The sequence below is a fragment of the Scleropages formosus genome, chromosome 21 (assembly GCF_900964775.1).
Source record: "Scleropages formosus chromosome 21, fSclFor1.1, whole genome shotgun sequence".
Taxonomy (NCBI): Eukaryota; Metazoa; Chordata; class Actinopteri; order Osteoglossiformes; family Osteoglossidae; genus Scleropages; species Scleropages formosus.
In genome coordinates this window covers 9696261-9722578 of record NC_041826.1, presented here as the reverse complement: position 1 = coordinate 9722578, position 26318 = coordinate 9696261, and the positions used below count along the sequence as shown (strand labels likewise).

The 26318-nt window shown below is 42.1% G+C and overlaps 3 protein-coding genes across 6 annotated transcripts; all 3 read left to right on the top strand.

Annotated features, from left to right (window-relative positions):
• Positions 1-731: 731 nt before the first annotated feature.
• ddx46 (DEAD (Asp-Glu-Ala-Asp) box polypeptide 46) lies at positions 732-13667 on the top strand. The gene is made up of 23 exons (XM_018729070.2): positions 732-853; positions 1863-2051; positions 2254-2373; positions 2554-2644; positions 2894-3062; positions 3515-3696; positions 3842-3952; positions 4356-4521; positions 4731-4851; positions 5329-5504; positions 5723-5844; positions 5983-6061; positions 8013-8095; positions 8183-8347; positions 9136-9298; positions 10476-10669; positions 10954-11091; positions 11449-11598; positions 11849-12085; positions 12188-12406; positions 12526-12670; positions 12792-12865; positions 13066-13667. The coding sequence occupies exons 1-23, from the start codon at positions 837-839 to the stop codon at positions 13111-13113; spliced, it is 3159 nt and encodes a 1052-aa protein (XP_018584586.2). The 5' UTR covers positions 732-836; the 3' UTR covers positions 13114-13667.
• A 1153-nt stretch (positions 13668-14820) lies between these two features.
• Positions 14821-17146, top strand: c21h5orf24 (chromosome 21 C5orf24 homolog). Of its 4 annotated transcripts, none has more exons than XM_029247455.1 (2): positions 14821-15266; positions 16467-17146. In XM_029247455.1, exon 2 carries the CDS (start codon positions 16470-16472, stop codon positions 17088-17090), a length of 621 nt encoding a protein of 206 aa, XP_029103288.1. In that variant the 5' UTR covers positions 14821-15266; positions 16467-16469; the 3' UTR covers positions 17091-17146. The 4 variants fall into 4 exon arrangements, with proteins under 4 accessions (XP_029103288.1, XP_029103289.1, XP_018584432.2 ...); XM_029247456.1 differs by having other exon boundaries at positions 16464-17146; XM_018728916.2 differs by having other exon boundaries at positions 14821-15331.
• Positions 17147-22690: 5544 nt separating this feature from the next.
• On the top strand, positions 22691-25219 carry txndc15 (thioredoxin domain containing 15). The gene is made up of 5 exons (XM_018728895.2): positions 22691-22903; positions 23436-23908; positions 24024-24187; positions 24514-24644; positions 24850-25219. The coding sequence occupies exons 1-5, from the start codon at positions 22798-22800 to the stop codon at positions 25044-25046; spliced, it is 1071 nt and encodes a 356-aa protein (XP_018584411.2). The 5' UTR covers positions 22691-22797; the 3' UTR covers positions 25047-25219.
• The last annotated feature ends 1099 nt before the right edge of the window (positions 25220-26318 follow it).

The following is a 26318-nucleotide window of genomic DNA, read 5'->3' as shown; positions in this document are numbered from 1 at the left end:
GAAGTGTGTGCGTGTGTGTGTGTGTGTGCGCGCGTGTGTGCGCGCTTGCTTGCTTGCTTGCCCTGTGATGGACTGGTGTCCCATTCAGGGTGTACCGTGCCTCACACCCCATGCTTCCAGAATCTGCTCTGGACTACCGCGACCCAGAACTGGACAAGCAGTTGTTGATAATGGAATGGAAATGTATTAAAATGGGTTCACTGATTCATTTTTATAATTTTCACCTTAAAAAAAAAAAAAACCCTACTGTGATAAGTTACATCACCACACTTATCTTTCACTGAAGATTTGGTAATCTTACTTTCTAACCCCTTTATCAATGTAACTGTCAAATGGGGGGAATAAAGAGGCTTTTAGTAAATAAACTGGAATATAATATAGCACAAATGTATTGATATTTAATACAGTACACATTATAATGCAAAAGGTGTCAACACATCCCTTCAATAGCAGTAAAAGTGGATCCCGGTATTAAAGCCAGGACTTAGCTGCACAATTAAAATACAGTATCGAACTGTTCCAAGCTAAATTTTGAAATATGAGCGTGATTTCGTGAAGCCGTTACTACAACGAATAATTAAACATGCCACACTGACATCGATACTGTCCGCCACGGCCACTAGTCGGCGATATTACCTCCCACCACTAGAGGCGCTGTGAGGACGATTGAAAACGCAGACAGTTTTATGACCTTCCACCACCAGAGGCGCTGTCTGGAATAATGAACAACTACCGGAAGTCGCTCTTTGATTGCGTAGCGCAGGCTGCCAGCACGGTCTTCCAGAGAGCTACAATAAATACTTCGCAATATTAGCAGACACGCTTTGAGGACAGAAATGGGACGGGAGTCGAGGTGAGACTGATAGAGTTTGATGTTAAATGGAAAAATGTTAGTCGAACTTTTTGACAGCCTCTCTCTGGTTGTTATAAAAATTATTTAGGACTAGTAGGCCGCAGAGGGAAACGTCCCGCCTGCCGACCTCCGCACACCGTGTCGTCTCGTAGGAGCTCTTAATGAGTTGACAAACAAAGTAGTGGGTGTAGCTGCAGAAATAACACTCACTTGGGACAGCAGGTATTAAGACACGAACGGTTCGGCGTAGGGACTGTGTAGACTACAGTTACAGACACTGGACTAGTAGTACTACTAGTAGTAGTTCGTCTACTAGACGAACACAAGAGTCCACCCACCTACTCGCTGCAGTGTCTACACGCGACTGGGCTGGTCAAGAAAATGATTACTGCTGGGTTTCACAAGACTCTTTCTATAAAAGTTAACATTCGAACTGTCTCATCTTAAAATTTTGGAAGATTTGCTTACCTAGAACTTTTTAGTGCTTAAAAAATATTGTTGTAATCTTCTCGATGCTGTGTTTTTCTTTTTATTATTCCATGATGTATGCAGCATATGTCAGTCATGTGTGTTTGTGTTTGTTTGGTATATTTATTCTGTTTTTGTTTTCTGACCCAGCTTTGTTCTGTTAAAAATTCCCCAGTTGTGTAAATGGGTATATTGTTATGAAGTTCATTAACATTATAAGTAGTCTTGTCTAATATCAGTGAAACAGTTTAGTAATACTGAAAATAATAATCATAAATGAGAGTAGTCCAAATGGTCCAAGTCAAACAACTGAAGATATTTAACTGACTTTAACTTGGAAGTTGTGAACGGAGTTGTATTGATGTTCTTAAGTGTTGCGTATTGTTCATGAAGTACCATGGTTTGTGCAAAGTTGTTGTGATAAATGGACACATGTCCACAGCACTTTCTCTTATTGTCATGTATTAGTCTCTTTGTCTGTCACGTGTTACTGTATCAGCTGGGAGGGAAGAAAATGTGTAAGAAAGTCTCTGTTTGTCAGGCATTACCGCAAGCGATCATCCTCGAGGGGCCGGTCTGGAAGTCGCTCTAAAAGCCGCTCTCCAGACAAGCGCTCCAAGCGTGATGACCGTGGAGGATCTCGCAACCGGGACAGAGACCGTGGCCGCAGGGAGAGGTCCCGCAGCCGGGAACGCAGACGTTCACGGTCTCGAGACAGGAAACGCCCCAGGTGAGTATATTTATAATAAAGAGAAAAGCGTCAGCTAAATGAATAAATGTAAACGTGAATAAATGTATTGGCTCAGTTAATGTGGATAGTGCAGAGAGATATGCTGTCTGCAAGGTGTAGAGAGTCCAGGAACTTGATTGCATGTGGTTGGTCCCGAGTGCCATAAGTGTCCTTACTGACAAGATGATTGCACGCGCTTCAGGCGCTCTCGGAGCCGGGAGAGGCGGCGGTCTCGCAGTCGTGAGCGTAGAAGATCTCGAAGCCGGAGTAGGAGAAGATCACGGTCTACGACCCCCAGCAAGAGCAAGAAAAGTGACATCAGGTGAAGTGTGAATGCTGGAACTCCTGGAATTATTAAAGCTGTTTTACATAACAATGACTTCTTATTTGGAAGTAATTATTTCTTCTTACTGTCTTACAGTATGCATGTACATGAATGTACTTTATGAAGCTCATGTTTGTATTTATACACTTCTATAATTCTTCTTTATGTTTTAAATAGATCAAAGAGTAAAGAAAAGTCTGATAACCCAGAGCCATCTTCAGAGAAGAAAAAAATAAAAGAAGAAAAAGAGGAGGAAAAAGTTGAGGATGTAAGTGAATCACAGAAGGATGTCTTCTGGGGGGGAAAAAAAAAACGGCATAAATACCTGCAAACAGCTTGGCGTGTAGATGTTAGAGCGGCTGCCTTTGGACCCAAAAGGTTGCAGGTTCAAATCCCCCTTCTAGCGACACTGCATTCATGTAATTGTAATAAATGGCTTATTCTGGCGCAGAACTAGGGGACAAATATCTGGATGGTAAATAGCTCATATTAACAATATGATGTACTCTCTCTGTAGCAAGACTTTGATCAGAACAAGCTGGAGGAAGAGATGAGGAAGAGGAAGGAGCGTGTGGAGAAGTGGAGGGAGGAGCAGCGGAAAAAGGCTATGGAGAACATAGGGGAGCTGAAGAAAGAGCTTGAGGAGATGAAGCAGGGCAAGAAGTGGAGTCTGGAGGATGATGATGGTGAGAGCTCAAGATGATGATGATGCAGGAGGGATGGAGCTTTTTGCTTATTATAGTGAAAAACATTGAGAACATAACTGAACTCTACATGGATGGCACAGTGGCACAGCAAGTAGTACTGCTGTCTCCCAGCGTCTGGGTGGTGCAAGAGGACGCGAGTTTGATACCCACTCAGTCTGTGTGGAGTTGGCATGTTCTCCGTGTCTGCGTCGGTTTCATGCAGGTGCTCTGGCTTCCTCCCACAGTCCAAAGACATGCTGTTCAGGTTCACCCATATTGTGTGAGTGATAGTTTTCCACTAATATATGGATAAGTGACCCATTGTAAGTCACCTTGGTGAATAAGGTATGGACTGATAACACTGCATAGCATTCATTGGAAGTGAGAAAAGCGTCTGCTAAATGAATAAATGTAAATAGTGATGTGATCCTTGAAACATTTCCTACATGTAGATGATGATGAGGAAGGCCCAGCTGCCCCAGAGCCTGAAGAGGAACAGGAGCCAGCTGTAGAACCTGTACCTGTGAAGGAGGAGGCTGGTGAAGAGCTGGACCCTCTGGATGCCTACATGGAGGAGGTGAAGGAGGAGGTGAAGAAGTTCAACATGGGAACTATGAAAGGCGGGAATGACAAGGTGACTGAGTTTTACCCATTTGTTTCCTACAATACTGTCCATTTTGAATGCTTAATTTGCAGCAGTGTTAAGATGACTGCGGTAAAGGCTGCTAACACTGAGGTGTGTGGTTTTTTTTTTTCTTTTTTTTTTTTTTTGTAAACAGAAGGGAGGCATGACTGTGACCAAAGTGATGACTGTGGTCACCACCAAAAAGACGCCAAGCACCACTAAGAAGAAGGGCGAGTTGATGGAGAATGATCAGGATGCCATGGAGGTACAGTATCCCTGCATGGGCCAGATGGTATTCTACTAGATATTGTATTAGGTGTCTCTGGTGGTCCTACTCCCAAGTGGTCGGATGTTTTGGAATGAACACCCTGGTGAATCCCTTCTCCACATAGTCTCTCTCATCGTTCATGAAGGGTCTCAAACACGTCTTTAAGTCTCTGCTGACAGGCTCATGAACTTGCATCACACCATCTACAATGATAGTTTGTGTTTTTTAGTTGACTCTTTCCTCTAGACTGCTGTGATGCATGCTGATGGGTGGGTGTCTGCAAAACATCATTTATCAGACAAATTGGTTTGATAATTGTGTGTCTCACAGTGTCAGCTCCCCTGAAGTTTTTTTTTTTTTTTTTTTTTTTTTTTTTTTTTTTCCCCCCCCTCTCTCGTAGTATTCCTCAGAGGAAGAGGAGGTGGACCTGCAGACTGCACTCACAGGCTATCAAACCAAGCAAAGGAAGGTTCTTGAGCCCGTGGACCATCAGAAGATTGAGTATGAACCCTTCCGCAAGAATTTCTATGTTGAGGTGCCCGAGCTGGCCAAGATGACACAGGAAGGTATGTTGATGTGAACCCAGCGCTTAAATACTTCATGGAATTAAAGCACAAAATACTTCGCTCAAAGATTAAAATGCAGAATATTGAAATGGGGAAACCTTTCGTTAGAAGTTCGTGTCCAGTCATCATTCTGCACCATAGCCTTAGTACATATTGTGTTAATTTTTTCCATATGTTCTTAACCCTTCTTTGCATTCTTTGTGTTGCAGAGGTGGATGTGTACCGGTTGGAGCTGGAGGGAATCACTGTGAAGGGGAAAGGCTGCCCAAAACCCATCAAAACTTGGGTGCAGTGTGGTATCTCCATGAAGATCTTAAATGCGCTTAAAAAGTTAGTATTATGACCATTCAGTAATATTTGGACTAGTTGCAATTCCTTAGTTATAAAATCTTATAGGTTATGGGTACTTTTTTCATTTGTATGAATTCAAGCTGATTAGGTAAAATGTGCGGGTGGCTGCTGGTGGTATGGTTGGAGCAGCTGCCTTTGGGCCCCAAAGGTTGCCGGTTCAATCCCCGCCTCCGGCTGTAGTGCTCTTGAGCAAGGTGCTCGCCCTGCAATTGCTCTGGTACCTTTGCCCGGCTGTGTGCCTGGGTAACTAGTTGTGGCCCTGCTGTGGACTGGCGTCCTGTCCAGGGTGTGTCCCTGCCCCGTCAGCCTTGGGCCCAGTGTCTCCAGGATAGGCTCTGGCTCGCTGCAACCCTGCTTGGAACAAGCGGTTACTGAAATTGGTTGGTTGGTAAAATGTGCTAATATAACTTGGCTCAAAACATTTACCCAGACTGTTCCTTGCTTTTCATTGAAAAGGCACAACTACGAGAAGCCTACCCCCATCCAGGCTCAGGCCATTCCTGCAATCATGTCTGGGCGGGATCTGATCGGTATCGCCAAAACTGGCAGTGGGAAGACCATTGCTTTCCTCCTGCCTATGTTCCGTCACATCTTGGACCAGAGGCCCTTGGAGGAGTCTGAAGGCCCCATAGGTGGGGGACCGATGTTCATGTGTACTTCTGTACTCCTGGGGCACACTGCAGTCCCTCTTACCTTTGTCTTTGGCTAAACAAAGAAACAAGACTGTTATGGGCTTTGGTGTTGAGTGAAAATTTTCTTTTTATATTTGCTGGCTTTTGCAATCTGTCCTTAATGAATATGCCTGGGGTTTAATGAAGGAAAAAAACTCTTGTTTAATGTTCTTCTACAGCTGTGATCATGACCCCCACCAGAGAGCTGGCTCTGCAAATCACCAAAGAGTGCAAGAAGTTCTCTAAACCCCTGGGGCTGAGGGTCGTCTGTGTGTATGGAGGCACTGGAATTAGTGAACAGGTACCTTAAGATGTCACACACACATAGACATAACACTGGAGCATAGCAGTTGAGCTCTTAGTCACTGGTGAACAAAAGGTTGCTGGTACATGTCCAGAACTTTACCTTTTGTGTTTGTGTTCATCATGTTTGGTGCAGATTGCTGAGCTGAAGAGAGGGGCAGAGATCATCGTCTGCACACCTGGGCGAATGATCGACATGTTGGGTGCTAACAGTGGTATGTGCCACACATCTGTGTTTGACCTTCAGTGTTTTATTATTATGATTTATGGAAAGGTTGTTGGTTGTTAAAGCTGCACTATCTATTTACACAAAAATGGTTTGATTGGTCAGTCTGTTTCTGTTTCTGGTCACACAATAACCCGCTGGGCTGCTGCATCTTAAGTCTTGCAACATATGTGTGGAAGACATCACACTTCATCAAACATGACGGCGTGGGAAAACCCACGGTGTTCCAGCGGCAACAAGCACAATGTTTTGGCTGTAAATCCATTCCCCACCTGTCACCACTGGTGATCTTAATTTACTGGGACAGTCCAAAAACAGTCTGTTGTTGCAATTGTGCCACAATGACTTCAACCAAAGGCAGAAAAAAAAAAAAAACAGGAAAACAAAATACTAAATTAATGCAAAAAAAGACTTGAGACTTCCCTCAGTTTATTTACCGCTTAGATTCTCCTGTTTGAGTTTTACTATCATGTAAGGGCTGCCTGTAGTAAACAAGTGTTCAGACCACAGTAAACAAATTTCACAAGAATTTCTGATTGCTGAAGAAATACAGTAAAAATACTGGAAAATGTTCATGCCTTCAGAAAAATCATAAATGTCCATAACATAATGAGCAAGTGTAGTTCAGTTAGTTCTTGAAACATGCTTACTCAGTTCTGTATGTAGAAAGAAGGGTTTTTATTTTATTTTAAATTAGCTAATAGCATAATGGTCACAGGCACAGAGAGGTTGTAGGTTTGACTCTCTCTCACCTCCAGCCATAGTACCCTTGAGCAGGGTAGTTACTTTAAATTGCTCCATTAAAATTACCCAGCTGTAGAAATGCATGAACAGTTGTAAGCAGCTCAACACTGTAAGTTGCTTTGGAGAAAAGCGTCAGCTAAATGAATAAATGTAAGCCATGCTATGCATTCATACATCAAATTTGTTGAAGACTTAAAAGAACTGGAGACAGCCTGTGAAAAAACAGCACATTTTGGGTTATTTTTATACGACCGAACTTGGCATTTCTTCCAGTTATTTGTTCTGGGGCATTGTCAAATGGATACTGCAGCTTCAAAAGAATGGACTTGACCTATGGTGCATTGCATGAAACATTGGTGTGTGTGTGTGTGTGTGTGTGTGTGTGTGTGTGTGTGTGTGTGTGTGTGTGTGTGTGTGTGTGTGTGTGTGTGTGTGAGTTGAGCCAGTACCACTTACTAAACTGTTGACATTATCTGACCACTTTGTTGGAACACGTCCTCAAGACAATTGAAGTGTTCCTGGTGATTAAGTCGACCGAAGGTAGGTGGAGAGACCATACTGCCGCAGCAAGTGCTCTTGCTTAGGTGTAAGTCATTTTTAACTTCTGTTTGCCTTGCCTTCGTAATCCAACAGTCTTGTATGTATCGCTATTCATTTAAACAGACTAGAAGTTTTAACACAACATATTCAAGGCGTGTATATTTGGTGTAATATTTTAAACACTGATCAGATTACTTAGGCTGGTTTTAAGCAGTATGTTTTCCTTTAAGCCCTAGCAGCTGATGACTACCTTTATTTAAGACCAGTGGCCAGATGTTGTATTAAGCTCTTGGTTACTTTTGTACCACACATGCGCGGTAATCTCTTGTCTTTTTCATAGGTGAAAAGGCGCTCAGATAATGCTTGATGTGGCCCCTTCTGCCGCTTTGTTTTTAGTGTGATGTGGCTGTTTTCTGACTTTTACAGGTTCTCCGTGCCTCTGAGATGGTACGCAAGGCAAGGAGGGGACAAATAAGGCCGTTATAAATGGCTGTTGAAGGACATTTAGAAGATTGTCTCTTAAATAATGTGATTTGCAATAGAGAAAAGCCAAGTGAAAATATGTATCAAGTATTGGCTGTGTCAAAGCTGATGTGGTCTTCTCAAGCTCTTTCATTGCTGGTTAACAGCAGTCTGTTCTCTACCTTTGTGTCTAGGTCGAGTAACCAACCTCCGGAGAGTCACATATGTGGTTCTAGACGAAGCAGACCGGATGTTTGACATGGGGTTTGAGCCACAGGTGTGTATTGTCGTCAAGATGCAGGTGGGTTGAAATATAGAGTGTTAAAGCAGTATGCTGAGTCTATGTTGAACTGCTTTGTTCCAGGTCATGCGGATTGTGGACAACATCCGGCCGGACCGGCAGACGGTTATGTTTTCTGCCACATTCCCACGAGCCATGGAGGCACTGGCCAGAAGGATCCTGTCCAAGCCCATCGAGGTGCAAGTGGGAGGCCGGAGTGTAGTATGCTCTGATGTGGAGCAGCATGTGGTAAGTTTCATTTTCAGCACGATGTCCATATCTCCCATATCTATAGGGAACCCATGTTCAGAACTGTGAGACCAATGTATCAAAAAAATTCTTAGCTGATATATAATCACACAACTCAGTTACTAGGAGAAACCAGATACCTCCAGCTCAGAGGAACACTGGTGAACTATTGCTCCTTCAACTAATAAGTGTAATTGTCATTTGCCACCCTACAAGTTACACTGCAAATAATAAATTAATCAAGGCATTAAGGACCCGTAACAAAAAAACGCATGCTTAATTAAAACTGTAATCTCATTAAGTGTACTCACTTTGGGTCATGAGTGTAATTCTCCTGAGAATAGCTTGTAAATGTAAGGGTCAGAAATTGAGGCGTAAATAATTTAGATTAGTAAAATTATAATATAGCCCTGTGTCCATAAAATCACAATCTGTTATCCTATGGTGGTGATCTCATTACGTAAATAAATGTGGAAACACTGCTGTCACAGAGCCTGAGCTGTTTGGGTATAGGTTTGAATCTGGCTCTGTGTGGAGTTAACATGTTTTATCAGTGTTCACACGGATTTCTTCCCACAGTCAAAGGCAGCAGTTTCAGGTAAACTGGTGACTAAGATTTTTCCTTTCATTTACTTATATTCATTTAGCAGATTCCTTTCTCCAAAGAGATGTATATCTCGGGGAAAAGGGCAGTTTTTCTATTTCTCCCTGAGATGTACATGAAGGTCTTATTGTCCGGTGGTTCTCTAATGAGCACATTAAGAATGGTGCCTTATCCTTTCTCCCAGATTGTGATTGACGAAGACAGCAAGTTCCTCAAACTGCTTGAGATCCTGGGTCACTACCAGGAGAAGGGCTCCGTCATCATCTTCGTGGACAAGCAGGAACATGCAGATGCACTGCTGAAGGACCTAATGAAGGCCTCCTACCCCTGCATGTCCCTTCACGGAGGTAACAACTCACCAGTGCCTCCACTTGCACATTACTATATGAAGCTGGTCCCTGACTAATGAACTTTTGAGTTAATGAATTTTTCACCAGTATGACCTTTTTGATAAGTATTTAATATTGCGCAGACAGCTGATGATTGTGGATATTAAGTGCTACCTTAAGTGTGGAAGAGGTGGAAAAGAAACTGAAGGTGAACAAGCTGTAGATCCTTTTCATTCTCAACTTCTATGTAATACTTTTGACTTGATAGAGTTGTTTGTGCTTCAAGGTAATTTTTTTTTTTTTTTTTATGCTTTTATTGGGTATTGGTCAATCTTGTGTGGGGGGGGGGATTGTGAAGCTACAGCACCAACGCCCTGGTCTGTCTCTGACCAGGGTTCTTTATTGGGCTCTTTACAATGTGTCGTAAAAAAACCCCTGGCGGGGACTCAGAGGGTTCAGGCATGTACAGGATGCATCTTGGCTCAGAGGGGTTGTTTGCCATGTGCTAAATGGGGAAGAGAGAGAGAGATATGAGACAGCCTGGCGCTCTGTTCCCATTTGAAATACCTCACTGTTGCTTCCCTCCCCTCTGTCTAGGTTGTTGACATCTGCATTTATTAAGCTGATACTTTTCTCCAAAGGGACATTCACCTCAGTAAACAAAAGTGCATGTTACAGATACACATTTGCAATTCTCAGTTTATCCAGTACCACCGTTTTTGCCAGTATACATTACATGAGTAGCTAAATGTGAAATTGATGAGGAGGCCCTGGCCTGTTCTGTGTTACAATTCACTTATGAACAATTCTAAGTAATGAACAAACTCTTGGGCCCAGTTAAGTTGGTCACGTACATTATCTGGAATTTTTTTATAAGGTGTTGAAATTTCTTTTTGTTCCATAACAACTACTTTACCCACTTATATAATGTAAGTATATAAGTGGGTAAAGTAGTTGTTATGGAAGAAAAATATATGTTTACTTTTGCTGAGATGTATGTCGCTTTGGACAAAAGCGTCTGCTAAATGAATAAATCTAAATGATGATTTTTTCACTCGGGTTCAACTCCTACCTGCTGTGCTACATATTAGGGCACATGATAATTGTTTTTAGGAAGCTTCTCTATTACTGTATAGTATTTAGGAGAATGTTTGGAAAAGGCTGACAGTGGTTAACAGGGTCTCCCGCCCCCCAGGAATCGACCAATATGACCGAGACAGCATCATCAATGACTTTAAGAATGGTGCTTGCCGACTGATGGTAGCCACATCAGTGGCTGCCCGCGGACTGGACGTCAAGCAGCTCATCCTGGTGGTCAACTACAGTTGCCCAAACCACTACGAGGATTACGTTCACAGAGCTGGACGCACCGGCAGAGCTGGGAACAAAGTGAGCCGTTAGGATGGGCAGTACCGCTACTGGGGTGGGGATGTGGACTGTGTTCATTTTCTCGGCTGCTAATTAAAACAGAGATGTGCAGGGTTGTGGTTCTTGCAAACCGGATCTGCACGTCACTGCTCCAAGTTAAAATCTCTGCCTCTGACTTGATGTGTCACACACCAGAAACTGAGCCAGAATTATTAAATTTGGCTTTTTCATCTAAAAAATTCACAGTAATAGTTGTTTCCTTAAGTATATGACTTTTAAATTGCTTTGCTTTTCCTCGGTTCCAGGGCTATGCATATACGTTCATCACAGAGGAGCAGGCCCGCTACGCTGGAGACATCATCAAAGCCCTGGAACTCTCTGGGTCCCAAGTGCCCTCGGAGCTGGAGCAGTTGTGGTTGAACTTTAAGGATCAGCAGAAAGCTGTGAGTGGATATTTTTATTCAAAACGACAAACAGAACTGACAAAACCATCACCTTAGAATATTATCTTTTAACTGTACTTGGCACAGGTTATAACTTATAAATAGTACAGTATCTTTACCTAAATAAGCTATTGTGTTTCCTGGCTATATTGTCAATTATACAAAATATTTTGTTGTATTAAATTGACACCATAGTAATTTTCTGTTTGTAGTTTTAAAGTAGCTTAGTTATGTCAGTCCAATTTTTAAGATTTAATGATACTGAGACCAAGGAACATCAGTTTTCTTGGTTCATTAACATCCAGTTTTGTCTTTGATAAAATAAGGAACTCTGACACTATTCCTGATCTGTAACAGGAGGGCAAGACCATCAAAAGCAGCAGCGGCTTCTCTGGGAAGGGTTTCAAGTTTGATGAGACAGAGCACGCCTTGGCCAACGAGAGGAAGAAGCTGCAGAAAGCAGCTCTCGGCCTGCAGGATTCAGATGATGAGGACACAGCCCTGGACGTGAGTCTTTGCCACAAAAGCCTCGTGACCACCTGGTCCTTAAAAAGGAATTGGGACAATCTGTTTTATTGACATTGGTTTGTCAGTGTATTGGTCAAATGGTATTCTACAAAGACTTTAGCACAAAGCTCTATGTAGGGTGAATTTCTGTCTGAACTGTGAAACCCCACCATGCCACTGTGGAAGCAACATTTGTAGATCTTTGCCCAGCTTTGACCTGTTCTCTCTATGTTCCTTGCTCTTCTCACAGATCGATGAGCAGATTGAGAGCATGTTCAATTCCAAGAAGCGAGTGAAAGACCTGTCTGCTCCGGGTGGTGGCGGTGCTGGTGGAGGGTCAGCAGCAGTGGCTGCAACTACGGCGGCAGCTGCTGCCGGGCTGACGGGCATTGCCATGCCATCTGCCGGCAATATTCAGAAGCTAGAGCTTGCCAAGAAGCTGGCCATCAAAATCAACGCTCAGAAGAACCTGGGGGCAGAGGCTCAGGTAGCCGGTGCTGCAGAGTGTGTCCGTACAGTGTGACAATGATGGTATGGAAAAGACCCATATGGCTGCATAGATTTTATAGTCTTGTAATGTTCCCTACAGGACGTGATGCAACAAGCTACTAATGCCATTCTGAGAGGCGGAACTATCATGGCCCCATCCGTATCCGCCAAGACTATTGCGGAGCAGCTGGCGGAGAAGATCAATGCCAAGCTCAACTACATCCCGCTGGAGAAAATGGAGGAGGAGAGGCAGAATGCAGACCAGACTGAAACCATAAAGCGATACGAAGAGGAGCTGGAGATCAACGACTTCCCACAGGTCAGTCAGCTTTCAGCAACTAAGTATTCAGGCTGCTTAACATCATGAGTCTCAAAGGATTCTTGTTTTCAGTGGCCATGTCCTACTTGGTGAAAGGTTTGATTTGGTTGTTCTTCCAGACGGCCAGGTGGAAAGTCACATCGAAGGAGGCGCTCCAGAGGATTGGGGAGTACTCGGAGGCAGCCATCACCATCAGAGGGACATATTTCCCTCCTGGAAAGGAACCCAAGGAGGGAGAGCGCAAGATCTACTTAGCTATTGAGAGTGAGTCACCTGACCACTGCTCATTTTTGTTTGCTTCATGTGATGAAACAAAGCATCAAACATTGGCTGTTTTGTAGGGTTTTTTTTGGGGGGGGGTCTTAATTTTTTTACTTATTTTTAGGTGCCAATGAGCTGGCTGTACAGAAAGCCAAAGCAGAGATCACCAGACTCATCAAAGAGGAGCTCATCCGCTTGGTAGGTGTCATCTACCATCTTGATCTGAACTCCTTAAGATATTATAACCTCACTGCAGCACTTAATAATTTTGTGTGCATTTATGATTTCTATTTGTCTTTGCCAGATAAAATCTCGCATGTACACACAGTATACATACTTATGTACCAGAGTGCTGAACTTTTTCTTTCTTTTTTTTTTTTTTTTCTGTTTAATTTTAGCAAAACTCCTACCAGCCAGCCATGAAAGGAAGATACAAAGTCTTGTAGGACCCTGGGTATCTGAAGATATGGCAATTGAGGGAAGTTTTTGTCTTGTCACCTGGCTGAATTCACAGCATCTTTTAGTAATGTTTTTTTTTTTTTATTATGTAAGACAGTTCTTTACAGTTCAATAGAGTTTCCTATATTTACATTTTCACCAGTTTGTATAAGAGAATGCCCCCTTCACCAGATTTTCTCCTGCCTTAGTTAAAGCACTGAATCAGAAGTGTTTTTTAAACTAAGATGATGTTGCTGTGTACAATGTATTAATAATCAGGTCACAATTGACCATCACCAACCAAATGTCTGTAGACATTCTTTTTACATTATTTTCAGTTTGTAACAAGGGTGTTATCAGGTTTTTTCTTTCAGAAATACCATTTGCATAATTTGTAGCAGTGACTGTACAATTTCTGTTCAGAATTGCCTTGATTTCTAGAGAACCATGTCTGAAAAGATAGTTTACCTAATTTAACAGAACATTATAAAGCTGTTCAAAGCTTACCACGTGATGTCAACAGCTCCATCAGTGATGTTTTATTGTTGTTTTTGAGTAATAAAATGTCCAGTTACCTTGTAAAAAATTTTCTTGTTGGTATACATTCACAGAATATGAACTTTGTGTATAATTTTTACTAACTGAAATTAATGTTTCTAACCTTGTCTTCTATCCATGACTGTATGATGAACATAAACATCATAGAAGAAAAAAACAAATGGGTGGCACGGTGGTTCAGCGGGTAGCTATTTTTACAGTGCCTGAGCTGTTCAGGTACAAGTTCAAATCCAGCTCAGTCCGTGTGGAGTTTTGCATATTCTCCCCAGGGTCTGTTTGGGTTTCCTTCCGCAGTCCGAAGGCCCTGTTTCATGTGAATGGGTGACTAAATTATGTTTGTCTGTGGCTCCCATGCAATGGACTGATATCCCATTCAAGATGTACCCTGAATAGCCTTGTGTTCTGTGCTCCAGGATAGGCCCCAGTCCACAATGACCCTGACTTGCATAAGTGGTTAGTGATAGTGGGCAGGGAAAAAAAATCTAATGGAATTTCTAAATGTGGACTCTGCAAGCAGAGAGCAATACTACACCTCACAAAATTTAATAATTTCATTTCCCAAAATAGTTAAATCTTTGTCAGTTAGTGCCTCTGAACAAAACACTGTCCGCTTCGTAGCGCCATTTGTTGGTAGAATTTAGTTTTGTTGTGTATTTAATGTCAGACTCAAAATCTACACAAAAACCATGAATCAACACAGGTAATATTGTTTTACATTTGTTACAATACAAAAAATGTGAAGGTGGGTTTTTCTTGCTTTTCTAGGTATGTATAATACATAAACACATTTATCTGATGCTTTTCCTCCAACGCAACTTAGAATATTAGTCTACCTACAGCTATTTACCCAGCTGTACGAATGGGTAATGTTACTGGAGCACTTTGAGGGTAAGTATCTTGCTCGGGGATTCTACAGCCAGATGGGGGGATTAAACCCGCAGTCTTCGGGTCCAAATGCAGTCGCTCTAACCGCTACGCTAGCGGCTACACACCGATAATACACACACAGTTGTGTGAGTTGTAAAAATAATGGCTGTGACGTCATTCTCATACAGGAGTAGGACAAAAATGGGGACTTACTCTTTTGGTATCTTGGCTACTTAAAAAAAAAAAAAAAAAAAAATTATGTTGATTCAAATGATTGAGTGAGTGCTGAGATGAAATGCTATTTTTATACTCTTGCGCCGGCATTGCAGCAGTTCGCAGCTGGACGAACGCACATGCGCAGTGATGGTAGCGGTTGTAAATTTTAATGTGGATAGGGGTGGTTGAGCACACATGCGCAGTGGCTCCCCTGATTTTTTTTTTTAATTCATTTTTAATGGAGACCGCTGTTGCACCACGCATGCGCATTGGCGCCGCCTGGTTTTATTAATTTTTAATAGAGATGGCTGCCTTTCCCATGTAACAAACTAACGGTAACGGTTATTGAAAAACACAACAGAGAGGTCGAAAATAAGCAGCATAAGGCTCGTCCCCTGTCCGGCTCGTCCAGAGCGGTCGATGCCGTTAGACGCGAACGCGCTTTACTAGCTCCGGAGGATGGAAGACGAGTCGGCGGTGTGTTTAACCCTTTGCGCGCCGTGATCCGCAGACGAACGAGGTACCGTCGTTTTCCCGTCCTTTGACGTGGGGCGCATCCGCGGGACTTGACCGATCCAAAAGCGGGTACGAACGCGGCACGCGCGCACTCCTCCTGCATGCGAATTTGTTCATGTTTACACGGCTGCGCGGCCGGTTCCGTTCTGTACGCTGTCCCGAAAACAAAGAGCCCTTTTGTTCGCTCGCGCTCGGTCGTCTGGGCTCATCCCTTTGCAGGGGGGGAAAAAAAAAGCAGTTATTCTGCACACATTTCTCTCGGGTAGACATGATGATGTGGACGATATAAGCGACGTTTAAACGCAAAACAAGCGGGCTGCTGTGCGCTGCGCGTGCATTTTTTATTCGTAACGTGTGTGTTTTGGCGGTCGGCGGGTTGCTAGTCGCCGGCTAGCTGCGGCCACTCCTCCAACAAAGCTCATGTGCGTGAAATAAATGAGCTTTTTAAACACATTCATATGCGAAATATGGAGGTGTAGCCTTTTTCTCGCTCATTAAACTTTCATTGTGATGCCAAAAGTTGCTAATTACCTGAGACTCAGACTGACTGACGTGAGGGATCGATCCCCGGAGACTCATTTGGGTTGACTGTACGATCGATTTCTTCTTCTGACTGAACATAGAAGATGCAAAAAAAGTTAAAAAAAAACACACACGGAACTCCCTCATCAGGAGAACACTAGTCTAAAGGGTTTTAAAAACCTTAATTTTAATAAGTGAGAAGATGCCATATTAATAGAGTGAGAGGGTAATTAGTTAACATTCTAATGAGGAAGAATATTTCAATAATACTGTAAATAATATCTGCATATGGCTGTATATCACACACCGATGGTGATGTGCCGCATTTATCATGTCATCTTAATAAAAAAAACATGTCTTGATGTGCACTTCCATACACTCATCTGTTCCCTGCAGCCATCAGTGCATAAATTTTTAATTTACATACAATACATTTACATTAATTAGCATATGTTTAGGAAGTTGTTGCTCTGATTTCCAGGGAGGTCAGGTGTGTTTGTTGAAAAACGCAGTCTGGCTGCGTTGCCGTCGCGTCCCGGACGCAGGCTTGTTCATTCCCCAGTAGTTACTGGGGAGAGCAGTAATAGTAAATGTTGACCGTAGGGCTGAATGCGAGTGTGGCTCGTTGACCACGTTCACTGAGCGGTGTGCCATTTCCTGTGCGCGTCTTGTCGTCCAGCAGAAGATGATGCGTCAAGTTGCCACCAGTAACAGCGACTACTGCATGAGCGGAAGACCCTCGTGTCTGGCTGAAGATGGCCGGCACCCGGCGAGCCACTTCGACCTGTGCAGCTCGCAGTCGGGCAAGTTCTACCCCCCTCCTCCGCAGCCCCCGTTGCAAATGCCCCTGCCTCCTCTGCCTCCGCCGCCGCAGAACCCCCTCAAGTCCATGCCGTGCCAAAGGCCCGACGTCCGGAACGACCCTCATCCGCAGCAAGCCGCCGGGGTCAAGAATGGCGAGAAGCCCGAGGACTCCAAGAAGAAGAAAGGCACGGGGAGGTCCGGGAGGCGGGGCAGGCCGGCCGGGACCACAAAGTCCGCAGGCTACAGGACCAGCACCGGGCGACCGCTGGGCACCACCAAGGCGGCGGGATTTAAAACGAGCCCCGGCAGGCCCCTGGGCACGACCAAGGCGGCGGGGTACAAGGTGAGCCCTGGACGGCCTCCGGGCAGCATCAAAAACCTATCCCGCCTAAACAAACTGGGCTACGGGGGTGCGTGCAGCAGCGTGGCCTTCCCGTACAACACCGTGCACAAGCGTGGCCTGTGCGAACCCTCCGGCAAGGAGAAAGAGACCACCGAGTGAAGACGTCTGTGACCCTTGCGTCCCTCGGCCACGCCCACAAGGAGCTGCCCGCTGGGCGCGGGTTCGAACTCACTGCTGAACAGCAAGCAGCTCGAGACTTTTCCAGACTCTGAAGAGGAGGTACATATGTCGGTGGGGGGGGGTTGGGGTTGGCTGAGGATGGATGAGGGTTGGGAAAAACTTTTGATTGGCATGTACATCAATTGTGTGTCTGCCTCAATGAAATTTGTTTTCATATGAATATGTACAAATACGTATAAATATCTGCAAAATATATATTGTGTGTAAAACAAAGCAATCCTATGGTTACTATTCCGTGCTGGAAATTTAGTTTTCTTCAAGACATCCTGTATAAATAATATTCTTGCCAGAAAAAAAAAGAATTATAAGAACACCAGCTTTCATTATTTGCTGTATCTTTTTTTGAATTAACTGTCAACTGCATGCTGACTAAAAAGGACAAAAAACCATTTTAAAGAACTATATATTTTACTGAATTTGTTGACACAGGAAAAAAAAGTAACTCTCTTATGTCCAGAAAAAAATACTAACCACTGAATACCATGGATGGTGGATTCTCTGCTACTGGGAAGTGTTTAAAGAAAATCACAATTTTTCAGACATGCTTTATTTCCATCTGCCAGTGGTTTAAAGGTCGCGGATGTGTTTTACATGTTGCCGCTGTGCTTAACTGAAAACGTGGTTCAACCATGCAGATTTCATTCAGCTGCCAGGGCTCACGTGCGGAGCCCTTTACAGGAGTGATCTCAGAATGTTCCAGAACATCATGTGTCTGCTGGTTTTCACTGTAAGCCACTGCTCTGATTAATAATAAATCCTGGTGAGCAGTTGGTCTTTGTGGAAATAACAGAACTGCAAAACCATAGTGGTGTTCAGATGTGCGTTATTTAAAAAGCTGAAAAGGAAGGGAATAAAAGTGATTTAGTCGCTTAGAGCAACAACCTTAACGCACAGAAGTGGTCGACACTCGTGGGTTAGCCTGTTTTGGGAAGAAACGTGTACGTGGTGTGAACCGGTTGTGATTTTCCAGATAAGCAGAAGGCCGTGATGCTCGCTGCACTAATAATGGGACGGCTCTCAAGGGTAGATATTTCATTCTGTTTAAAAAAATGATCTCCTGTAGTTCATGGCCATCGAAATACATTCTTATTAAAATCCCAATGAAGATGTAAAGATCGTCATTTGTGAGATCCTGAAAAGATGTTGTCTTGTCGCTGTGTTTATGGATATGATATGCATTAATGAACAGTGAAGGAATGTTAGTAGTTTCATACTGTGAAAAGGCCGTGTACAGATCTAAAAGGTGCTACAAATTTCTGTTTATTTACGTGGGTTTGTTATCGAGGCCAGAAAGATGTATGGAAGCAGTTATTTCGATATTCACGTAAATCTTTATATTTGAATATGGACCAAACCCCAGCCCTGTAACATGTATAAAGAATATGGGTTATTTAAGTTGTTTTTCAGTGTTTAATTATTGCTGCGTATTCGTCGTTCGCCCGCGCCTTGTGTTTCATATACCAAATACAACTTGTTCCCTGTCATTTTCTTTTTCTGTACACAATCTTTTGATGTTTTTACCAATCAGCATTATGAAGTATGTTTTAACTGTATTTGAGTGACAGACAATCAGCCAGTTGTACAGTTCTGTAAACGGCATATAACCCTGCAGTCAGATCATGGATGTTTTTAGCTTTTTTGAGGAACACAAATGTTAACCTATATTAAATGCATTTCCAGTTTCCAATAACTTGATGGTGATCCAGTTTAAATGTGTTTCATGTGTTCTGCAGTGCCAGTCCCTCATACAAATATGTGATTTGGAATGATTTTAATTATGCATAAGAGGATTTAAATATAGTTTGCAGTTGGACTGTACCTGTTGGTGTGGATGAAAATTTGTCCTTTTTGATAATTTTGTAGTTTACTATCCATCTGTGTTCTGTGAAACAAACGTACTGCGTTGCTGTCTATATAATCACTTTAGTTGTGTTTATGAATGTATAGTTGCAAAGGTACCATGTATCTGTAAACCATTAAAGGTAAAAATCAGTTACATAGATCAGGATTACAGTTGTTGTCAGTAGTATGGATAACAGACACCATGTGACAGTTCTATGGCATATTTTAAGTGCAATACTGTGTCCAAGTTTACTGTGTTTTCTTTATTTTGCATCCAGTTTTTTGCATTAAAATAATTAACTGCTATTAAACATACGTCATAACTTTGTAGGGTAGTCGGATCACTCTTCACAGTAAACTGATTTTATTATTTTTTTTTAATTTATTTACTTGACTCAGATTGCTTGTTCTGGTGATTTTAAGAGTCTTTTTTGTTAAAGTGCATACCTAAACTAATCTCTGTGAGTTTCACATTTGTTCACCCAAGCATTCTGTGTATATTTCTCCTTAACCAAAGAACTTGATGTAATCTGCCTCTTTTACAAATGTGCGGTCCTGCACATAGTTTTGTGCATGGTCAATTAATACGTAGAGCTGAGTAAAAATGGGCCAAGGCAGCGCAACTGGTGATGTAGGGATTAAATACTTGGACTTGAGGCCAAAAGGCTGTCAGTTGGAGGCCCAGGAGGGGCCTGCTGTTGTACCTTTGAAAAAGGAAGTTGACCTGAATCACAGAAGCAGAACACCCAAATGTGTAATAGATTTAATATAACTAATGTGTTTGTCATATTAAAGGAAACCACACAATCATCTGCTTAGGTACTGTAATGCAGGAGTTCTTTTATATACACAATGGATTTTTCTGTGAAGTCACAGAAAAAAGTTCTTTGTTTTCCTGTAAATTGTGTAGTATTGTACATAGCACATTGTCCGGTAATCTTAAACTAACCCAAAAAACAAAGTCTGAAAATAAGTGAACGCCCGAGAAAAGACAGGTGACATATGTGATTGAGTTATTAATTCACATTCTCTACTTTTTCATCGTACATTGTAGTGCTGTTCTAAATGCCTTTCGTAGTGCCTACATGGAGCCATGATTCTGATTTAATCTACTGCTTATGACACATATGCCCACACTGTAATACATGTTACCACCTACTTTTATATTAATTCAGAGTTTTTTTTTTCCCCATTTTCTTAACATTGTGAATGCAATGTTGAGTTGATGTGGTTCACCTGAGTATTCCTTGAAACAACGCTGGAATACGTTCCTGTTTTATTTTGGGTATTTTGTGAGTATGGACTTGCTGGCCCATGTTGATTTTTGTCACAAAATGGTCTATTTATCTAATGTGTGCTGGTATATTGCTTGTAGAATTCTCTTTGTTAGGAAATATGTATGTGAGCCTAAGGTTTTTATCTTAGTATGTAAGAATATTTGTGGAGTGTTTTATATGCAGTGACAAAGATCCTTGGATGGGATAATTTAACAGGTGGTGAAAAAAATGGACATTTCTTCCTGATTTCAGTTTTGTATGAAACATGGAGAGCTGACAGGTGTTTTCCAGGATAAAGTGCAAGAAGGCTGAGCTGAAGCTAACAGTCTGTCAGCAATGGACAGATTCCAGTGCGCATAAAACTCCTCTAACGGCAAAAAAGTAAAAAGAGAAGGAAAATGTATGTAATTGTCAAAGGAATGCTTAAGATGCATAAGTGTATTTTGCTCATAAACCTATTGAAGTTGTATTGTTCCTGTTTGTCAGAAACATACCATGATCAACTTTGTCTTTTCACGATTCCACAGCTCTACTAACACAGAAACCTTGTTTTAAGTTTAACCTTTTCCCAGTAAATGACACTGGTTTTCTCCACAGACATCAGTTTTTCATCACATCAGCTGATTGATCTCTCTGTTGTTAGAAGTTAAGCCCAGTAATCCTATTGTAATCAGTATATCTCTAAAATAGACAATGTATTTTTTCCAGTTTTCTTTTTGTGCATGACTGTTGAGCGTGGAGGGAATTTGTGTAATAAATCATCATAAAAGAATGTTTATTTGTATTTATTTATGTCTTAGCCATTTTGCAGATGCTTTTCTCCAAAGCAGTGTACAGCTCAAAAGTAAACAAAACTGTCAACATGTCAACAAAAAATGAAGGGATTAGAAACAAGCACAGCTTGTTCATTCAATACCTCCATTTTCCCAGCACATATTCAAGTAGCAGCTACAGAAGTTAAACACAAACTGAAAAACAAGCAGGTAGAAATAATGGACGAGCTTGGATAAGAAATGAGTATTGCCGTCAAGTGTTGCCATGAAATGAGGTTATGATGTCATAGTGATGACATCACAAAGCATCATTGTTTGCATCCAGTGTTTGATGTTGCAGTGTCAGTGATCCAAGGTTTCCCAGTACAACAATCAAATCCACATTGGACTGCTATTGGGGGCATCACTCACCGGCGTGTGAGGGATGCAAGGCACTTACGAAGAAGTGCTGGAGGTCCTGGGTCCGAGCCTCAGTGTTAATACACCCTGTGTATTGCAGACAACCCAGTGATGAACCCAAAGGTACATTACTGTTGTTTACACATAATTTACACAAATACAGTAGTGTTATTAACCAAATCAGTGAGTTCATACATCATTTCCAGCTTGATGGATCTGTATCCTTACCCTACCCGACTCCTTTGCTTATTCTTAAGAGGTCCCGGATAGGTCCCTCTTTCAATTTACACAGAGAACGAAATAATGTTACAGGTGGGTCGAGTGATTAAAATGTGGCAATTTCCCACCTAATGAGCACTTACAGAAGTTCGCTCTACATGGCAGCAGACAGGCAAACAAGATGCAGTTTTCAGTGGATCCACAAATGAGGGCGATAAGGAAGAATGAATGGCACAGATTCAGTCTGAGTGCAGTAAGATGAGGGAAATCTAAGCAATCAGAAGGACCTCATGGAGAACAGGAGGTCCTCCACTTATTACTTAATGACACCTTCGTCATTAGTTGAAAATCCTTATGTATTATATAAACCATTAGGCTATATAAACAATCCACATGTTTCAATGATAAATTCTTTAACAGGACTTGCATTGTTTATATTGCAATACTAATATAGAATACAGTATGGAACAATGAATTATAATGAATACACCTTTCTGCGAGTAATTTTTTTTTTTTTTTAAAAAGTAACGTGAAGGGAATTATCACAGATCAGATGAAAAGTTATTTTGTGAAGCCAAGGAAGGGACTGAACATTTAATTATTATGCACCAGACATCATTACTACATGGTTTTATACATTCTGTAGAACTACATTTTCCGATTTACTTTTTGTCGATTAGATGAAACGGTGAATTTAGTCCTTCTTTAACGTCACCAAGGTTAACCGAAGACTAAACGAGCTAAGAACAGCACATCTTAGCGGAACCGGAACCGCCGATACAGCTTTACGCCAGTTCAGCGATTGACCCGGAAATCAGATTGCACATAACTGTTCAGTTGAGGTTTTGTCAGTTTTATTTTAATTAAAAACATTGAGAATTTATCGATTATTGTTTCCACCACAATATTTCTACTCAATTTTGCATAGAAAAGAAATTCACAAATTGTATGTAGACTAGCAGACCGGGAAAGAGGCGAGGCAAAAGTCCTCCGACCCGGAAATATTTGTTTTCCATTCAGCTCCTCCGTGTGTAACTGGTCTGTGTAAAAACAACAACAAACATGAATTCTTAGTATCTTACCGAAGGAAGCCGAATATATTTATTCTCTGTGGTTATGGGGTGTCAGAGGGGTCTAACAGACGTTTTGTGTTTTATATTCTTAACTATGTCTGCAATTAAAGTGGGACCCGTTTGGACAGCACAAGGAGGACAAGAAGAAGGTAATACGACGTAGTGTCATTGCACTGAGTGACGAGTTCTCCTCCGTCATTCTCAAGTTTACAGTAGAAGTCCTAAACTCTTCGTTTTGTTTATGACAGGACTTTTCTTCTGAAATCACAAGCTGCGGGATACGACACGTCTAACAATGAAATATTTTATATACATGATATGTGTGTGTATATATATACATAAATTTCTTAGGAGGCCCCCAGGTCCCTATACTGCTGGTATCTAAGGGTGTGCTTTTTGCTTTAATTTATTGTATGTGCGTGGAAATAAACTAGCTGTATAATCTTCACACGGTTAGTTTAAATTTCGTTTTCTGTCAGAGATGAGTTTGATTTATGCCAAAGTATAAGCCGGCAAAATAAAACTTCCAACCAAATTATGGAGAAAAAAGTTAACACCTCAGGTTGTTTTGTGCCCCTGTCTCCATTTAGGCTGTTTAACCTGTGAAAGGGGTTAATCTATGGGGGAGCACTTAGTGCGATGCTTGTGTAACTTGCTGTGTAAATGATTTGCTCATTACAGAGATCGGTGAGCCGCCTGAACTCCTCCTCTCAAGGGGTTCCTACAGCAATAACGACGTGGAAGACAGCCCCAAATTCGTGGAAGAAGACGATCTCGATTTACTGCCAAAGATACAGTACAAGACGGCAGAAATCGCAGATGCGGTGATGGGGACGGAGATTCCCGTCAGTCCAGCTGGGATGGAGTCCCTGATTCCCAGAAATGCAAAAGAAATTCCATCAGACTTCGCCACAGCCTGTGACAGCAAAGTGACATGTGGAGAGCATCTCGCCCACGCTGACAGTGGGGAGTCCGCAGTCGCAAAGGACACTGAAGTCATGGAACCGGTTACCCTGGGAATGGTCCACGTGGATGCTATGTTAGCTGAGGAACAGAACTCCACTGAAGCTCCAAAACAGCACAAAGTTAGCTGTGATGCCAGAAATGCCACGGGGGCTGATGACCTAAGAGTGCAGATCTTAAATGCGTCACAGGTGATTTTTTTTGTTGTTGTTATTGTTTTCGTTATTGTTAGCACTTTCTATATAGAGAAATAGTAATCAATTATCACTTTATTTTGTACTGTATACTCTGTTTCTTTCCTTATAGGACTTGATGGAGCTCTTGAATGCCAACAGCTCGGAGTGCTCCCTGGTCTTATTCTACACCACCTGGTGTCAGTTTTCTGCTAATCTCGCTCCCCATTTCAACGCCCTGCCTCGAGTGTTTCCAGGAATACGATTTCTCGCTTTGGATGCCTCGCAACACAGCAGGTAGTGTATCTTTGGGGGTGAGCCAGGTTGACAAATGTCTGAATGGCAGCAGGCAGCTTAGCATTGAAGGACACATGCTTATAGCATAATGGTTTCCATTTCAAGTGCCAGGAGGAGCCCCTGCTGTAGTACCTTTAAGCAAAGACTCATCCTGAATTCCTCCAACTTTCTACTCACATTCTACTGTAGTTTCCATTGCATAAATTTAAGTAACCAACAAAATAATGACAACGGTGTCAAACAGGGAGCCAGTTTGTAACATTTGCATTTTGTTCTCAGATGAGCACACTGAAGTAATCACCTGCAATACACTTTTTCTTTTAAAGTCTGTCCACTCGGTTTGGAACTGTGGCTGTTCCAAACATACTGCTTTTCCAAGGGGTGAAACCAATGGCCCGGTTCAACCAGTCAGAGCGCACTTTGGAGACTTTAACATCGTTCATCACGAATCAGACCGGTATGTATCAGCCTTTGCCACTGTAACAACTGGTAGCGCAGTGTCCAGCTGATATTTAATTAGTTATAGTTCACATGTTATTTCTGGTCCATTTGGGGTCTCGTGTGTATTAAAATATTGATATTTATTTAAAAACTCTGTCTAACCCTACTTTTTTGCCTCACCATCCTATTAAACTGTCACGTGTCTTTCATGATTGCTGCAGGCCTGGAGGTCATCCCAGGACAGAGTGTAACGGAGGAGGACTACCTAGGCCCCCTTCCTAGTGTTCCTGTGAAGAGTATTGACTGGCTCCTTGTATTTTCCGTGTTGTTCATATCTGGGTTCACCATCTATGCAGTCTTACGGACAGACAGCATCCGGTGGTTAATCCCAGGGCAGGAGCATGAGCACCAGGACTGAAGAGACTGATTGTGCTCATTGCAAAAGTGCCAGAAGATTTTTGCCCCTTATTTAAAGACTTATCGCTTCCTACAAGACTTGTTGGAGGTTTTGTTGTGTCTCATTACTTTATTGATTACTGACTGCTGACTGGGACAAAAGATTCTGCTGTCAGTAAATGAGTCACATCTGTATTTGCAGGACTTCAGTGTTGTTTCCTGTCCAAACAATGACAGCAGTTAGTCAGTAGAGGGCTGGGAACCAATGAAAACAGATGCTGTGGCCCATACCTGTGTTTGAGGCTAAACAGACGTGGCAAATTAAATCAGAACAAACACATATGTTCTATGTTAAGACAATACAGTGTAAGTGTAGGCATTGCTACAAAACTGTTTTGAACTTGTTTCTGTGGACTGTTAAAGTGACCACCAATAAATGTAACACTTGTCAGTTTGCTAAGAAAATAATATGGACATACATTTCTAAGGCATAGTTGGGATTTCATGTTATAGGTGAGTGTCTTTCCAGTAACAAAAATACAATACAGTCCACTGAAGATGCAGTGCTTCAATAAGGACAGAAAAATTGTGAATCAAAACCCCAGGACAGGTAGTAAACCTAGTAACCTTTTAAATAGGGAAGGTAGTGTGTTTGTATAATTTACATACAACTTCCATTTCCTGAAAAATAGGTACATATATTGGGATCTGCAGAATGGTGATGGAAATGAAAGGCTTTTGACACATGCATTTATTTGTAGCTTATGGAGATTAAACTTGGTAATTTTCGTGGTGCTCTGAGGAAACCCGTGGATAAGGGCTCTGTAGGAAACTGCACTGGACTGAAGGACACTGGGTGTTGTAGGTGGATTCAGCTGGACATCAAGACAATGGCTCAATTGTCAGGGTGTACAGATGTAGGGACAGGTGTACGGAAGCTCTCCTTGTATTTCGTAGGGGACAGAGGTACAGCTGCTGCCTTTCACTCACCAGGTTGTGGGTTCAGATCCCACCTACTGCTACAGTGCCCTTGATGAAGATACTTCAAATGCTCCAGTAAAAATGACCCAGCTGTATAAATGTGTCATTCGTTATAAGTTGCTATTATTAACACTCAGGTTTTTATTTGAAAAAGTTACAGGCAGCACATTTTCTTTCATCTTAATTTTTAATTAAGGCAAATGTCTGGATTAGACTAAGAATGTTCTTCTATATATCTTTAAAAATGGCAATTTCTGTCTTTCACAGCAGAAGGACCTGCACTGATAAAATGGCGAGGAGGGGGCCACGAAAC

Excerpts from the sequence above, each read along its gene's own strand:
- ddx46 (XM_018729070.2), top strand. Across the intron at positions 2,374-2,553 it reads AGCAAGAAAAGTGACATCAG|ATCAAAGAGTAAAGAAAAGT; the intron begins GTGAAGTGTGAA and ends TGTTTTAAATAG. Across the intron at positions 3,697-3,841 it reads TGAAAGGCGGGAATGACAAG|AAGGGAGGCATGACTGTGAC; the intron begins GTGACTGAGTTT and ends TTTTGTAAACAG.
- c21h5orf24 (XM_029247455.1), top strand. The coding sequence starts at position 16,470 with ATGATGCGTCAAGTTGCCACCAGTAACAGCGACTACTGCATGAGCGGA.
- txndc15 (XM_018728895.2), top strand. The coding sequence starts at position 22,798 with ATGGGGTGTCAGAGGGGTCTAACAGACGTTTTGTGTTTTATATTCTTA. Across the intron at positions 22,904-23,435 it reads ACAAGGAGGACAAGAAGAAG|AGATCGGTGAGCCGCCTGAA; the intron begins GTAATACGACGT and ends TGCTCATTACAG. Across the intron at positions 24,188-24,513 it reads GATGCCTCGCAACACAGCAG|TCTGTCCACTCGGTTTGGAA; the intron begins GTAGTGTATCTT and ends TTTCTTTTAAAG.